The 13,072-nt window shown below is 50.4% G+C and overlaps 6 protein-coding genes and 1 non-coding gene across 9 annotated transcripts; 4 read left to right on the top strand and 3 right to left on the bottom strand.

Moving 5' to 3' along the window:
• Positions 1 to 188: 188 nt before the first annotated feature.
• On the bottom strand, positions 189 to 1,139 carry LDX57_000271 (uncharacterized protein; the record flags this gene model as incomplete). Its single annotated transcript, XM_046081919.1, has 3 exons — positions 189 to 212; positions 363 to 836; positions 975 to 1,139. 3 exons carry the CDS (start codon positions 1,137 to 1,139, stop codon positions 189 to 191), a joined length of 663 nt encoding a protein of 220 aa, XP_045937875.1.
• Positions 1,140 to 1,521: 382 nt separating this feature from the next.
• On the bottom strand, positions 1,522 to 2,289 carry LDX57_000270 (uncharacterized protein; the record flags this gene model as incomplete). The annotated part of the gene is made up of 1 exon (XM_046081918.1): positions 1,522 to 2,289. One exon carries the CDS (start codon positions 2,287 to 2,289, stop codon positions 1,522 to 1,524), a length of 768 nt encoding a protein of 255 aa, XP_045937874.1.
• Positions 2,290 to 3,895: 1,606 nt separating this feature from the next.
• Positions 3,896 to 4,633, top strand: RLP24 (ribosomal eL24 family protein; the record flags this gene model as incomplete). Its single annotated transcript, XM_046081917.1, has 4 exons — positions 3,896 to 3,900; positions 3,956 to 3,979; positions 4,042 to 4,088; positions 4,161 to 4,633. The coding sequence occupies 4 exons, from the start codon at positions 3,896 to 3,898 to the stop codon at positions 4,631 to 4,633; spliced, it is 549 nt and encodes a 182-aa protein (XP_045937873.1).
• A 535-nt stretch (positions 4,634 to 5,168) lies between these two features.
• Positions 5,169 to 6,967, top strand: LDX57_000268 (Zn(II)2Cys6 transcription factor; the record flags this gene model as incomplete). Its single annotated transcript, XM_046081916.1, has 4 exons — positions 5,169 to 5,237; positions 5,312 to 6,102; positions 6,171 to 6,342; positions 6,815 to 6,967. 4 exons carry the CDS (start codon positions 5,169 to 5,171, stop codon positions 6,965 to 6,967), a joined length of 1,185 nt encoding a protein of 394 aa, XP_045937872.1.
• A 1,270-nt stretch (positions 6,968 to 8,237) lies between these two features.
• On the top strand, positions 8,238 to 8,309 carry LDX57_000267. The gene has a single exon. It is a non-coding gene; the product is annotated as a tRNA-Arg (tRNA).
• A 1,334-nt stretch (positions 8,310 to 9,643) lies between these two features.
• Positions 9,644 to 10,906, bottom strand: LDX57_000266. 3 transcript variants are annotated; one of them, XM_046081913.1, is made up of 5 exons: positions 10,536 to 10,906; positions 10,355 to 10,486; positions 10,171 to 10,301; positions 10,015 to 10,114; positions 9,644 to 9,965 (listed from the first exon to the last, which is right to left on the bottom strand). In XM_046081913.1, exons 1-5 carry the CDS (start codon positions 10,759 to 10,761, stop codon positions 9,724 to 9,726), a joined length of 831 nt encoding a protein of 276 aa, XP_045937869.1. In that variant the 5' UTR covers positions 10,762 to 10,906; the 3' UTR covers positions 9,644 to 9,723. The 3 variants fall into 3 exon arrangements, with proteins under 3 accessions (XP_045937869.1, XP_045937871.1, XP_045937870.1); XM_046081914.1 differs by having other exon boundaries at positions 10,355 to 10,906; XM_046081915.1 differs by having other exon boundaries at positions 9,644 to 10,114.
• Positions 10,907 to 11,784: 878 nt separating this feature from the next.
• LDX57_000265 (uncharacterized protein) lies at positions 11,785 to 12,609 on the top strand (the record flags this gene model as incomplete). Its single annotated transcript, XM_046081912.1, has 1 exon — positions 11,785 to 12,609. The coding sequence occupies one exon, from the start codon at positions 11,785 to 11,787 to the stop codon at positions 12,607 to 12,609; it is 825 nt and encodes a 274-aa protein (XP_045937868.1).
• Positions 12,610 to 13,072: the final 463 nt, after the last annotated feature.

Raw genomic sequence — 13,072 nt, 5'->3', positions numbered from 1 at the left:
CATCAGATGAGTCTCCATATACTCCACTCCACATCCCTTCGGTGCCAGATCCCTAAACCCCTCGGGCGTCACTTGGCAGAATATTCCTTTCTTTCCTGTCACCTGAGAGAATGTTTCCATGATTTCACAGGCAGAGTAATACCGATCAGCGATGAGTATGCGGCGGCCTGCGAATTTATCTAAATCTTTCAGGATAGCTCCCACGAATAGCCCTGTACGAAAAGTTAGCAACCCTGGATCACAAACCACCTCACACCTCACCCCATGTAGCCCCAAAAACAGCACAAAGAAAAGTCCACAGCCCAGAGTAGACATAGATAAAACCCAAGCAGAACAAGAAAGAGAGAAACAATCTCACCAACATCCCTCTCCGCATCAACCAACGGCAAAACCCTTCTCTCCCCTTCAAACGGATACCGCAACAAATATTCCTCCTCCCCCTTCCCCTCCATCTCCATCTCCTTATCCACGTCCCCATCACCAACGAACCTCCCCACCAACCCCAAAAAATTACTCATATAATACCCCACCAGCAAAACCGTCCACCTCATCCCAGACGCCCGAAGACGAAGACGCAGTCGAAGATATTCTTCCGCTCTAGCCTTCCCCTCCCTGTGACCGACATTCCGATACCGCCCGTCTGTCTGCTGGACGGTGCTATCCAGAGATGAAAAGATCAAGTGGCTCACGCCGGTGGCGATCGCGGCGTCGATGACGTGCTTGGCTTGTTGGTATTCTCTTTGGGGGTTTTGGTGGGTCCAGTAGTCTGTTGTTAGGAGGATGGTGTGCGTATCATGGAGGGTGGTGGGGAGGGTTGGAGGTTGGTTTAAGTCGGCCTATATGTATAGATTAGATATGTAGTTAGATCTGGCGGGTGGGTTGGGCTTGTGAGTATAAATTAGCATGGCTTGGGGGTTGGGAGTGGGAGGTGGCTCGCATAGAGAAAAAAGGAATGAAGGAAAGTGGAAGAATACAGTAACGAGTTCGATGCCTTGATCGAGTAGCTCCTGGGCTGCTGGCTTTGAGATATCGCGAGTAACACCGCGGATGCGGAATTCCTTGGACAGGTCGGGGACATTCAGGACGTGCTGGATGACGGAGGTGCCTTGAACGCCGGTGGCCCCGAAGATGGTGATCATTTTTGACATGGTTATTGGGTATCTGAGTAGGCTGTTGAGATGACTGAGGCTGTTTGGATGCTCTTCGGGAATCTTGGACTGGAAGCCATATTTGTATGTGGTCGTGGGCACGAATACGAATCGTATTCGATCGAGGATTATTAAGGATCATTTGGTCAGAGGGTAGCATTATTAATTCTGTTATCATATGATTTGGATAGGTTCTGGCGTCTATGCCAGTGAAAGCTAAATTGAGCTACTTGAAGAGTGATAGCAAGAAAAGAACAGGAGCTGAGCAGCTGGGATGCCCATCAAGGACTTCGCCGGTATGCCCTCGAAGGTAGGCATGAGAAACGATCAGAACGCAGAAGCAGAAAGCCCAAGCACAAAGCACATGTGACGATCAATTTCCTATCTCCGAGGAATCATCCACTCCGTCTATTTCTTCAAAATCCTCTGTCTCATCACCGATCCAGGACCAATCCTCTTTCGTCTCTAGCTCCTCAACGTCCTCAATACCCTCTTGGCTGTCCGGTCTAGAGGGAAGTTTGCCTTGGAGTTTCGTTAATTCTTTTTTCAGGCCTCGCTGTGCCCTGCATAGTTGAGCCATGCCCTTTCGGTAATCTTCGCTGAACAAGACATTCCGATCAAGACCGTGCAGCCATTCTTTCCATGTTGCAACCTGAGTAGGTTTATCTTTAGGCACTAGTGTTGCCACAAATGGTTCCGGTCTCTCCTTGAGCGCAGCTCCGCCCGCAACGTCTACAAGCACCTCGCAGCAACTGAGCATGCCCTTCACCATGTCGATCATCTTTTCCAAAAATTGTTCTTCGAGATTGGGATCCTTGGACTCCTCCGTTTGGCCATCGGTATTCTGTGCGCTTGACGCTGGTGTTTCCGCAACATTGGCACTGGCGCCAACATCGCCTGTCCTTGCGGGGGGGCCTCTGGCTCTCCGCGGCTTTCCTCTATCCTTCTTTTCCTTCACCGTGGCTGCTAACAGTCGAGTGCTATTGGCCAGGGCCTGGTAGAGTGTTTGCACCCGCAACAAAGGTGAGATGTCCACCTTTCCGATCTCGGGTAGTGGTGTGTCTATTAATTTTTTGAGGCGGTCTTTGTCATATTCATGTCCATGTGTAACAACCAGGCTCGACTCTTTCGGTTCCTCCATAGGGTAACGTAAAGTGTGTGTGGACCCACTGGTCGATCCGGTACGGATTGGGTTGTCTAAAGGACATGTGTTATAGAAGTGATTGCCGGGACATTTGCATCTGGGGACAGGGCGCGCCATGGGTATGACAAAGGTGGGGAATTGGGGGTTGAGCTGAGATGACATGGTCGGTTGATGGGTGTTCGTGTATCAGATAATGATGGTATTGATAGTCTGGCTGATGCGGTGATATTTCGATATTTTGATAGTGGGAGAATATAAGGTAGTGATTTCCGACATCCTGTGAATGGGAAATCAGTATGAAGGGGGCTGCTCGTCATCAGTTCTAGTGTTTCTGAAGGAAAGCGCGTCTCGACGCCAATGATAAGGGATCACGCGCCTTCCGCATGTCGGAAAGAACTTGACTCGTACCCTGGATCGTTCGTCTTCTAGTCACAGTCTTACTCTGTTAGATTGGCCCCCTCGCTACTTTACGCGCCATCATCCAGGCCCTTTGGACTTGAATTTCTGTAGTGTCCGGCTCAACAAATTTTTCAATTTCAAGCGAGCTAATTCCTCTTTGTCCTGTCCGGGCACCTGCTGCCTCGGCGCCGTTTCACTTTAAATATTAGTATTTGATAGATCTTTGACGTTTAGACCAGCTATCGAACATCCCCATCGCCTGTTATGCCCTAGTAGTGGTTGCCTCGCGGCGACCGTCGTGATATCAGAACTTTTCTGGGTTCGTAGGGACGACTTAGTAGATATCACCGAAGTCATATTGGTGTGTGCGTAATAGGAAGGCCCAGTGGGATCGGTTGGCAGAATCCTCTCCGGCAGCAAAGATTCCGATGCACGGTTTGTGCGCTATTTTACAAGGCATAGGAAGGAGAGGTTCCTCGCTCTTTTATCGAATAAGGACACAGTGTGCCACGTAGTCGTTTGGGCACTTTGATTATGTTTAACAATGCGTGATTCTTGTTTCTTTACCTCAGTCACATCTTATACCTGGACTCCTCCCACGTAACAAGCCATCCCTCTTATGAGCTGTGCTACGGTTTATGCACATCCACGGGAAAACGCTCGACTTCGCGAACGAAGCCTGAGAGCGGGGGGAAGGATCAACGATCTCCGACTCAGCAGAACAGTAGAAGACACAATTTCGGCCTCGGGTAGCAATCCAATCACTCGAAGGCCCTGGAGGGTGTCGTTGCGCCTAGTGGAATGATCCTAGGGGTTGGGTCCGGTATAGATGGTTAGAAGTAGTAGGCGAAGGGAATTTTCGGTAGAAGTTGTGTTGTGTAGAAGATACGATGAGCAACGGTTGCACTACAAGGCATTTCCCGCTAGATGCTTCAGATATAATCCTATATACTCTCGATCGCAACACATCAGGACCACCAAGATAAGGTTATTTAAGATTGCTCGCTTTCCAACATTCTTTCTCTTGAGGGCTGTCTTTGTCTTGGCAAAAATTGGGACGACTGACTCAGCAGCACTAATCCCGATCGAGCCGTGTCAAATGCCGCCCCTCACCGCCTGATTATCCTGTTATCAAAGAATTTTTTTATCGTCAGTTTAGACTCCACACCTCCCCAAACGACTGAGAGCACTCACATCCGCCAAAATGAGGTACGTTGGTGAAACAAATCCCCGAGCAAGGAACTTGCGCGCTGACTAGCTGTAGGATTGAGAATTGCTTTTTCTGCAGGTTCGTCCACCCCCACTAATCGAGGTCGCAACCCGAACTCCGAATTGACACCCATCCAACAGTCGCCCGACGTATCCCTCGAAGGGTATCACCTTCGTTAGAAACGATGGTACGCAGGCCCGCGATATTCTGGATCTTGAAATATCCCCACCCCCCGGAGTGCGCTAATACCGGTGTACAGCCAAGGCATTCAGATTCTGCCGCTCGAAATGCCAGCGCGCATTCACCAAGAAACGCCAGGCCCGTAAGGTGAAATGGACCAAGATCTCCCGTCAACACGCCGGCAAGGAAATGCAAGTCGACCGCACGCTGCAGTTCGCCGCCCGCCGGAACGTTCCCACCCGTTACAACCGCCAGCTTATGGCCCAGACCCTGCACGCCATGGAGCGGGTCGAGGAGATTCGGGCGCGTCGCGAGCGAGTCTTCTACAAGAAGCGTATGGCCGGTAACCGCGAGCGTGAGACCGCCGAGAACTTCAAGCTGGTCTCCGAGAATGAGCACCTGCTGCCCCGTGAGCTGCGCGAGAACGCGGACGCCAAGGTCGCCGATGTCGAGCCCGCCAAGACGAAGGTCTTCAAGACCGAGCGACGCAAGTTGCGCGCGAGAGTCGACGGTGGTGTGGAAGAGGTTGTGGAGGGTATGGATATGGACTGAGTTGACGGAACGGCTGGATTTGATTAAACCATGTTACCCCATTTTTTCTACGAGCGTGTCTTTTTTTTCTAATGTCAAAAAGATTTCCTTTATTTTCTTTGTCTGTTCGTTCAAATACCTCAATGCTATGTGTTGCATGCATGATAGCCACCTGAGTTGAATTACATTAGATTGTGGGCAGAATAGAAGGAATTTGCTTCCTATACGTTGGACCTGTCGAGCTCCTAGTAGGACCCTGCTCAACCTGGCTTAGTGCATATGCCTTTACACCTTTGCGCCTTTGCAACGATCGTCGCCGATTAGAATCCGCCGGATTTTCTGGTCTTGGCGCTGGCCACGTGCCGCTGGGTATCCGTATCCGTATCCGTTCCCCGCGCGTATTCGACATCGAGTTCGCTTTTCTCCCATCCGTCAGCTTCTTCGACTTTCTTGATCAATCCCATTGCTCTGATAGTCGAGCTGATCCAGTAGATCGAAATTCTTTGCTTACTCACGTGATAGAAACACGAGTCACTGTGGAATTACTGACCACACAATGGCTCCTCGACGTACCCATAAAAAGTCTCGGAATGGTTGTCGAGAATGCAAAAGACGACATCTCAAGGTAAGATTTGCCTGTTTTCCATCTTTTATTCTCGGTATCTGCACATGTGAGTCAGCTAAAATCGGACACGACAGTGCAACGAACAGTTCCCCTGCAGCAACTGCGCGAGTCATGGCATTGCATGCAGCTTCGTTCCTCCCGGAGGCCCGGCTCTCAGCCATGACGTGTCTCGAGGCCCTCAGGGCTCCCCAGCTGGACTTTCACCAGCAGCTCCGACATTAAGTGCCGTATCAACTCACCGTTCTCCGTCAATGCCAACGCCCCCTGAATCCGGGTACTCGGGGAACTCGGCACTCTTAGATCTGCTTTCAGACACCCTCCACGATGTACCGGCTGTACCCAAAGAGAACTGGGTCCGCGACCTAGAATTGATGCACCACTTTTGCACGGTAACGGCCGACACGCTCGCTATACGCGAGGATATGCGGTATACCTGGCGTGTAATTGTTCCAACCGAAGGCTACAGTAATGAATTTGTCATGCACGGCATCCTCGCAACGGCTGCCATTCACCGAGCCAGTCTCTTTCCCTCGCGCCGATCAATCTACCTTGAATGCTCCGATTACCATCAAGCCTGTGGTCTGCGTACCTTTCGAGCTATTCTCTCCTCTCCCTTAAAGCGCGAAAATTGGCAGGCTATCTTTTGTTTTGCCTCAATGCTCGTTGTATGGGTGCTCGCTATGCCAGCCAGGTCTGCCGATGGTCGCCTGCCCAGCCCGATTGCAAACGTCATCGAACTATTCTCTGTCATCAGAGGGATTCAAGCTATCTTAGAGCCTTTTCAACACCCCCTTAAGCACTCTTCATTAACAGCTTTTGTGCACGGGGTCTGGACATACAACGATGACAAAGATTGGTCACTAAGGTGAGAAGCTCCAGAGACAGCTCTTTCAATTTGATGCCTTCTCTTCCTGAAACTCACGTCTTCCTCAGCTCCGCATCCGAGAGTCTCCTTCCCAGTGATACTATGTCCCAACTAGGAAGTCTGCGGGGTTTGGTCGAGTCCAGCAACCTCAACCCGGATAAAAAGGAGGATCACATGTCCGCTATTTCGACTTTGGAGCTCTCAGTCAAACACATGGCCGTAGCTGGCCTGCGTATCGAGGTTGGTATGACCTTAATCTGGCCTTTTTCTATCCCACCACGTATGATGCGTGCTATTGATAACAAAGAACCCCTGGGGCTTATACTCTTGGCGCACTTCTGTGTTCTCTTAGCCTTTTTTGAACACCAGTGGTTTACAAAAGGCTGGGCGAGACAGGTCCTTGCTGACATTATACCTTGTATTCCGTCTTCTCATGCTTCTTGGCTGAATTGGCCGAGGGAGCATGTTTGGAAATCTCGATGAGTGCGGTGATTGGTCGACATTCGATTACGAACGATAAGATCTGCCTTACTACTACACAAAATCAATGTTCAGACCACCAGTATCGCGTCCTTGGCCCCAGCTGTCGTGTCAGTCCACCAGCAACCAGCATGAAACAGCCGTGAGGCTCATGTGGTTGCACGCAACATACAACCGGAGATCCCTAATGTCTGAATGCACCTTGTTGGTCTCTCTGACCCTCGAACCCTAGCGCTACGCCACTCTGGAGGCAATCAACAAACGAAATCTCACGATACAGCAGCCTATTGATCGCACTGGTGACCTAACGAGGCTGCATACCATCATCGGCCCCAAACCTTTCGCCTTGACTGGAGAATTTGAGCCGCAATGCCCAAGGATCTAACTATCATCCTTACGAAAACGAGATGCAACCTCCCAATCCATGCTCTCGGCCGCCAAATCCAGTACGAAACCACCACTCTACAGTAATCGGTCATATCCAATCCATCCTCGAAATCCCAGATCACCCCATCTCGCTTCGATCGGAGCATGTTGCGGAATTCGAATCCCGCATCCAACTGAAAGCTGGCGCGAACGCGCTGGATGCCACCAGATTACACGATTCAGAACAACAAGGGTGCTCTCTCCTATTCACAGTCCTAGAGAAAGAATGGGGAAGATGTTACGAAATCCGCGACGCGTCGGGTCTACCGCTCCTTAAAATATTGCATAAATCAAGCCACCTCAAGCAAACCGTATATCTGCCAGGGATCAGAGAAAATCCGTTAGCATCGGCCTGGGCTCGAGTTAGAGCCGCCCGCTTTCAATTCCACGCTTCGTTTCAGGATTCCTCGGTACTTGGGGAGAGTTCGGATACCCGCTGTTGGAGGTCCAGCGGGACAGTCCCGGTATGGTTCACTTGTCTGTTAGTACCATAGGCCGCATTGGTTTTACTTATGATGTCAGAGCTGAAGGGTAAGGTCTTCTAAGCGAGATGCTAGAATGCGCGGACGGCTTTTGATGTCTCCATATTGATTCATTCGATACCCATTAGCGATAAGCACAGAGTAGCGTTATATTCTTGGCTTCAAATTTCTAGTAAAGCAGTCATATTACGATACGTCTTCTGCTCCCGAACATGTAGGGACAATGTAGGTGTCTTCCCTTGCGGCAGGTTCGTAGGTTTGAGAAAGTGGTGTTATTGAGTTAATAGTCAATGATAGGGGCGCACGTACACTTTGAAAGGGATCGACTTTTACTATTTCCAGTGTATCTGTCTCGCAGGCTTGGCTTGAATCGCCAGCAAATGTGGAACACATGAAAGCGATAGCACTTGCGAGATTTTGTACGGATTCTGTTGGCTGGCCAAATCTCAAACTAGCTGGTCTCTCAAAAGAAGTTGTGCTGAGCATGGATATATATCTACCTACACAGACGTATGTCAACTGTTGAGCATGATTCAACAATAGAAGACAAGCCCTTAGAACACTAATACGTATAGAGATATAGTAGTGAATTGAGCGATGAGTTTCATTATGGTTCGATACCACGCATGGGGTCGCCATCACACCTGTTGTAATAAGATGCTAGAGGAATAGACAGCCAACTGAAAGATAGGATGGCCAATAACCTTACTATTATAATGCACATTATTTTCCCCATAAACAACAGCAGGCCGGCTGGCCCAATGGCAAGGCGCTTGACTACGAATCAAGAGATTGCAGGTTCGACCCCTGCGTCGGTCAATCTTTTTCTTTTTGGTCCCGGACGATCGCTTGGAGAGGCCATGAAAAGAACCCACCATGTTTATCTTTTTATTTATTCATTGTTCTTTTTGAAAATCTGGTCTAAACAGCAGGATATCAGTTCAACAAAATGCCAATCTTCCTACCCATGCAATTAAACATCCCTTTCCCCCCAGTTCTCGAACACCTCGACTACCCGGCACCTAGCGGCCGTTAAACTAAACCGGCACTTTTTAATGTACGCTTTACCCACATTCTGACTTTACCATACTGCTCCTGGTAGCTTGCTGACACCAATTGCACGGGAATAATGTACCCAATGGTCTCAGTACATACACTAAGCCGGACAGCTTGCCGTTGTTGGTTGTCCACACTAGCACTGACCCGAAGCACAAAGAAAACGCACCTACCCGGACTTACGAGGCTCCCCGTTACAAAAATAGCTACGAGCCTCGCAGTTCCTTTAGTCAAGGGAAATATAGCGGCAACAGTGAGTATGCAATGTTGGAATAGACTCCGCGACCATCTAGTTGTAAATACGGCCGCAGCCTCGGCCACCGGCCAGCGTGCATTTATGCAAGTTTTATTGGTCGCATTGATCAAACAGGAGTTCTATCTATGAACTATATATAGAGCATTATCCATATTAAGCACGCATCTCTTTCGTTCTATGAATTTGGTCTCGTATAGAGAGTGGGAGGTGCATTGTCGCCCTATGTCGGAATGCTTGCCCTACAGATGATGAATCTAATACCGAGATATTATTGAGTCACACAGGAGTATGCTACCACCTTGCTGCGTGCTGCGAGCTCGAACCCACTCACTCCTCACAGAGAATCAAAGAGCCTAACTCACCCACTATATTTAGTGCACTGCAACTTGATCATGAATGTACATTTGCCGCATAGGGATAAAAGTAGGCACATGCATATACAGCAAGGTAGGTTTAATGCGGTGGCTGGCTAAGCCACCTTGGCATCTGTGTTTGCATTCTATCTACCATTTATTGCAATCACCTCCGAGAATATGGAGATGGAGATCGGGATGTGCCCAATAGCCCCAACTATATCTGATGATCCCGAAAGGGCTGAGATAGTGTTTTGTTGATCCTTGATCTACTGACGATCATTGGGCCCGGGTGGGGAGGTATCATCGAGCCTCAACATCAAGACAGTTTTCTTGAACGGAGAGTTATATACATGATATTCTGGCTCTAGTAACATGCTATTTTAAGTGTTGGGATTGCATTGAAAGATTTGCCCAGTGTACGCGAGAATGCAGTTCTGTGGCTGAGAGTAAAGAAAACCGGTATTTGTGCATTTTTGTACAGGAAATAGATAGACATGACATCTTGATTATTCTAATCCAAATAAAAGAATATTAACATTTATATACAGTTCATAGCGTCGTAAATTTACGGGACCTCCTCATACACCCGATCACCCTGCTTCGGCGGCTCCAGGAAATCCGACGGAACTGACTCCGGCAGCTGGTTATGCTCGGCCCAATCACGGATAGCATCGAAGTTACGGCAGCGATGCTTCGTGTTGAAGTCGACGAATGGCTCGGGGCTGTCGGGGTGAACCCAGACTTGACCGAGAACTCCGACGTCGACGGTGCACATGAGCTGCTGTCGGAGGATGTCGAGACAGTGGGCTGGAGGAGTCAGGACTTGTCAGGGTCGAGGTAGTCGTGTGGTACTTACAGACGTGACGACGGACAATAAAGTCGTCGTTCTTAAAGGCACCGTGGCCCTGCTTATGGTAGTAGTCGTAATTGTAGTAGAGAGATTGGCGGAGGAGGTTCTGAGGTTTTGTTAGTGGGTTTCATAGCTGGTCTGGGTAGAGAGTAGTAAACATACCAGGCAGTGGAGGTGATGAAGGCCCTCAACGTTTGCCGGATAGCCTCCACCGTACTTCTCGCTGATCTTGACCTGGTCCTTTGCAAGGCCTGATCGTTGGGCTTCCTCGGCAGGGACCCGAATGCTTCGGTCTAGAGGTTGTTAGCATGGCGAACATCAACCAGGAGGTGAATTGGAAACTTACAGTCAGCACCCAGGGACTTCCACGCCGCATCGACCTCGGGACCGGCGTCCTTGCGGTAGATGTTCTCGTTGAGGAACGAGCCATTGAATTGCTCCTGATGGTACGAGATGCCGACGTTGGAGATCACGGGAGCTGCTTGGATTAGCCAATGTTCCCCGCACATGACCGGATGAAGCCCTACAATATTGAGCAACTCGCAACGTGCAGGTTTTATCAGAGTCTTGTTGCTGATGCCCGACCAGTGCGCCTATTCCCAGCGATACAAGAGCCGTCGCGATGACGAGAAGGATGGTGCCCCATCTTTCCCAGTTGCTCTGAGGCTTCTGTTCTTGTCTCCACCGTGCCTCTTCGTCGGGCAGGAGCTTGTCGTTGATTTCCATGTCTTCGGTCGGAGTTGAGTGTCCCATTTCCACGATAAGAATTTAATGGCGGACTTAAATCGTTTAAGAAAATAAATAAATAGCCGACAGATGCGACCGCAGCAGAAGCTGGTGATTTATGAGGCCGGCCAGCCGGATAAGAGAAACCCAAGCAGATGGAAGTATCCCGAGGCCACCGACCCAATAAAACCGGCTGAAGACATGCAATGAGGGTAAAAATAACTCAGGCCGCTGAGTTGTGAGACACGAGACCCGGTTTTCTGCAGGACGCGGCAAGCTAGTTGGTGTGGCTTGAGACATGGGCCGCCTAGCCGCATGTATGTCTCATTGGGCATATTGGGGTAGACCGGGAGACACTTAACTCGACCCTCTAGATTCATGGTAGAAGACCCTAGGGCCACGCTAGCCTTCGTGCCACTGCCGCATAGATGAAGTTTAACCCCGCCTGCAGCTTCGATCCGCATCCACCGGCTGATTTCCCGAGCTTTCGACAATTTGCCAGGTGAGACAATGAGGCAAGGCTGGGGGGTTTCTGTCTGGCATTGAGACAGAGATTGGGTGATAGGAGGACACAAAATTAGCACGGAGAGCTGCACTGTACTGCATTGTATTGCATCACATCTTTTGGGAGGCAAGTTGGGTGAGAAATGAAAAATCTTCCGTGGAAAGATCCCCGCGTTCGTAGGGTCGATTGGCGATGATACCATTCTCCGCAACGGGCTGGCCGGCTCATTTTTTGAGGTCGCACTGCATGCGATGGCCCTCATGCGTCATCGGAATCTCTGCTGATTGGAACACGCCAGGTTCCAGCTCGTTCTCCATCATGGAGCCGGATGGGATCATCCGAGACATGCCCAATTGTGGTGACTGGCGGTCATCACCGTGGAAGCCGGCACTAGATCTATTTTTGTTCGGTGTGGTATAACCGGCCGGAAATTGATATAAATATGCCCTTAGAAAGCATACAGGAAGCTGGGAAGATATCCCAAAGCAATTCATCAAGCTCATCTCCTCTCCTCTCCATCCTTTCTTCCTATTCTCACCTCCAAAATGCACTTCTCTTCTAAGTCCCTCGCCCTCTTCCTCGGCAGCAACTTGCTGGCCGTCAATGCTGCTCCCGTGAGCAGCTCGACCTCGACTGCACCTGCCACTACCACCACTGCTCCCGCCGGCTACGGCGAGTATGGCAACTACGGCAACTACGGATCGTATGGCTCCTACAAGCGCGATGCCATCCCCAAGAATGACAAGTCCGAGACCACCGCTGTCCCTACTACCACCGCTCCCGCCGACTATGGCAGCTACGGAAACTATGGTAACTACGGTACCTACGACAACTACGGCAACGTGAAGCGTGAGGCCCCCAAGGAGGAAGCCGACACCACCTCGGCCGCCCCGACTTCCACTGCCCCGGCCGACTATGGCAGCTACGGCAACTACGGCAACTACGGCCAGTACGGAAACTACGGGTCCTACAAGCGTGATGCTGCTCCCGAGAAGAAGGAGGAGCCCTCTACCTCCGCTTCCTCCGCCGAGCCCACCTCGACCGGCCCTGCTGACTACGGCAACTACGGCAACTATGGAAACTACGGCTCGTATGGTTCCTACAAGCGCGATGCCCCCAAGGAGGGCAAGGAGGAGCCCTCGAAGACTACCTCCTCCGCCGAGCCTACCTCCACTGGCCCTGCCGACTACGGCAGCTACGGAAACTATGGCAACTACGGCTCGTACGGCTCCTACAAGCGTGATGCCCCCAAGGAGGACAAGGAGCCTTCCAAGTCGACGACCACTGCTGCTGAGTCTACCTCGACTGCTCCCGCCAGCTACGGTGACTACGGCAACTATGGTGCCTACGGTAACTACGGATCCTACTAAGGGTCCGTCTCTATGAGGCAAGGTGCAGTGGTGCGGTAACACATCGCAAGAGCGTGTTACTGCCGCTGCCTACAGATCACGCATGGTGCCGGGTAAATACAAATCAGGCACAAAGCAGGCAACAAGACAAGATGCATGTTGACCACGGTTCGGAATAATGATAAGTGTTAATTAGACTGAGTTGTTACATAGCGATCATAATACTTAGCAGCCACTTGCATGTTTAATTAAGTTCAGTTGATCTTCTCTCAAGCCACAACGGGCATTCCTCTCCACATTCCACAGATAGATAACACGGGTGTCACCTGTTCTCTCTTCCCGACAGGGCAGTTTTAGTGGACGATGGTTCGTGATCAAATCGCGCATCATCCCCTGTTTGGGCGAAATTATCAGTGCTCATGCATGTTCTCCCCATAGTCTGGGTGGATCATCGTTATCGTGCAGCCAATATTGGTTCTTCAGC

This window comes from Aspergillus melleus (genome assembly GCF_016097325.1).
Source record: "Aspergillus melleus strain CBS 546.65 chromosome Unknown contig1, whole genome shotgun sequence".
Classification (NCBI taxonomy): Eukaryota; Fungi; Ascomycota; class Eurotiomycetes; order Eurotiales; family Aspergillaceae; genus Aspergillus; species Aspergillus melleus.
This window is presented reverse-complemented; position numbering and strand designations above follow the sequence as displayed.

Excerpts from the sequence above, each read along its gene's own strand:
- LDX57_000266 (XM_046081913.1), bottom strand. The coding sequence starts at position 10,761 with ATGGGACACTCAACTCCGACCGAAGACATGGAAATCAACGACAAGCTC. Across the intron at positions 10,487-10,535 it reads GTTGCGAGTTGCTCAATATT|CTCCCGTGATCTCCAACGTC; the intron begins GTAGGGCTTCAT and ends TAATCCAAGCAG. Across the intron at positions 10,302-10,354 it reads GAAGTCCCTGGGTGCTGACT|ACCGAAGCATTCGGGTCCCT; the intron begins GTAAGTTTCCAA and ends AACAACCTCTAG.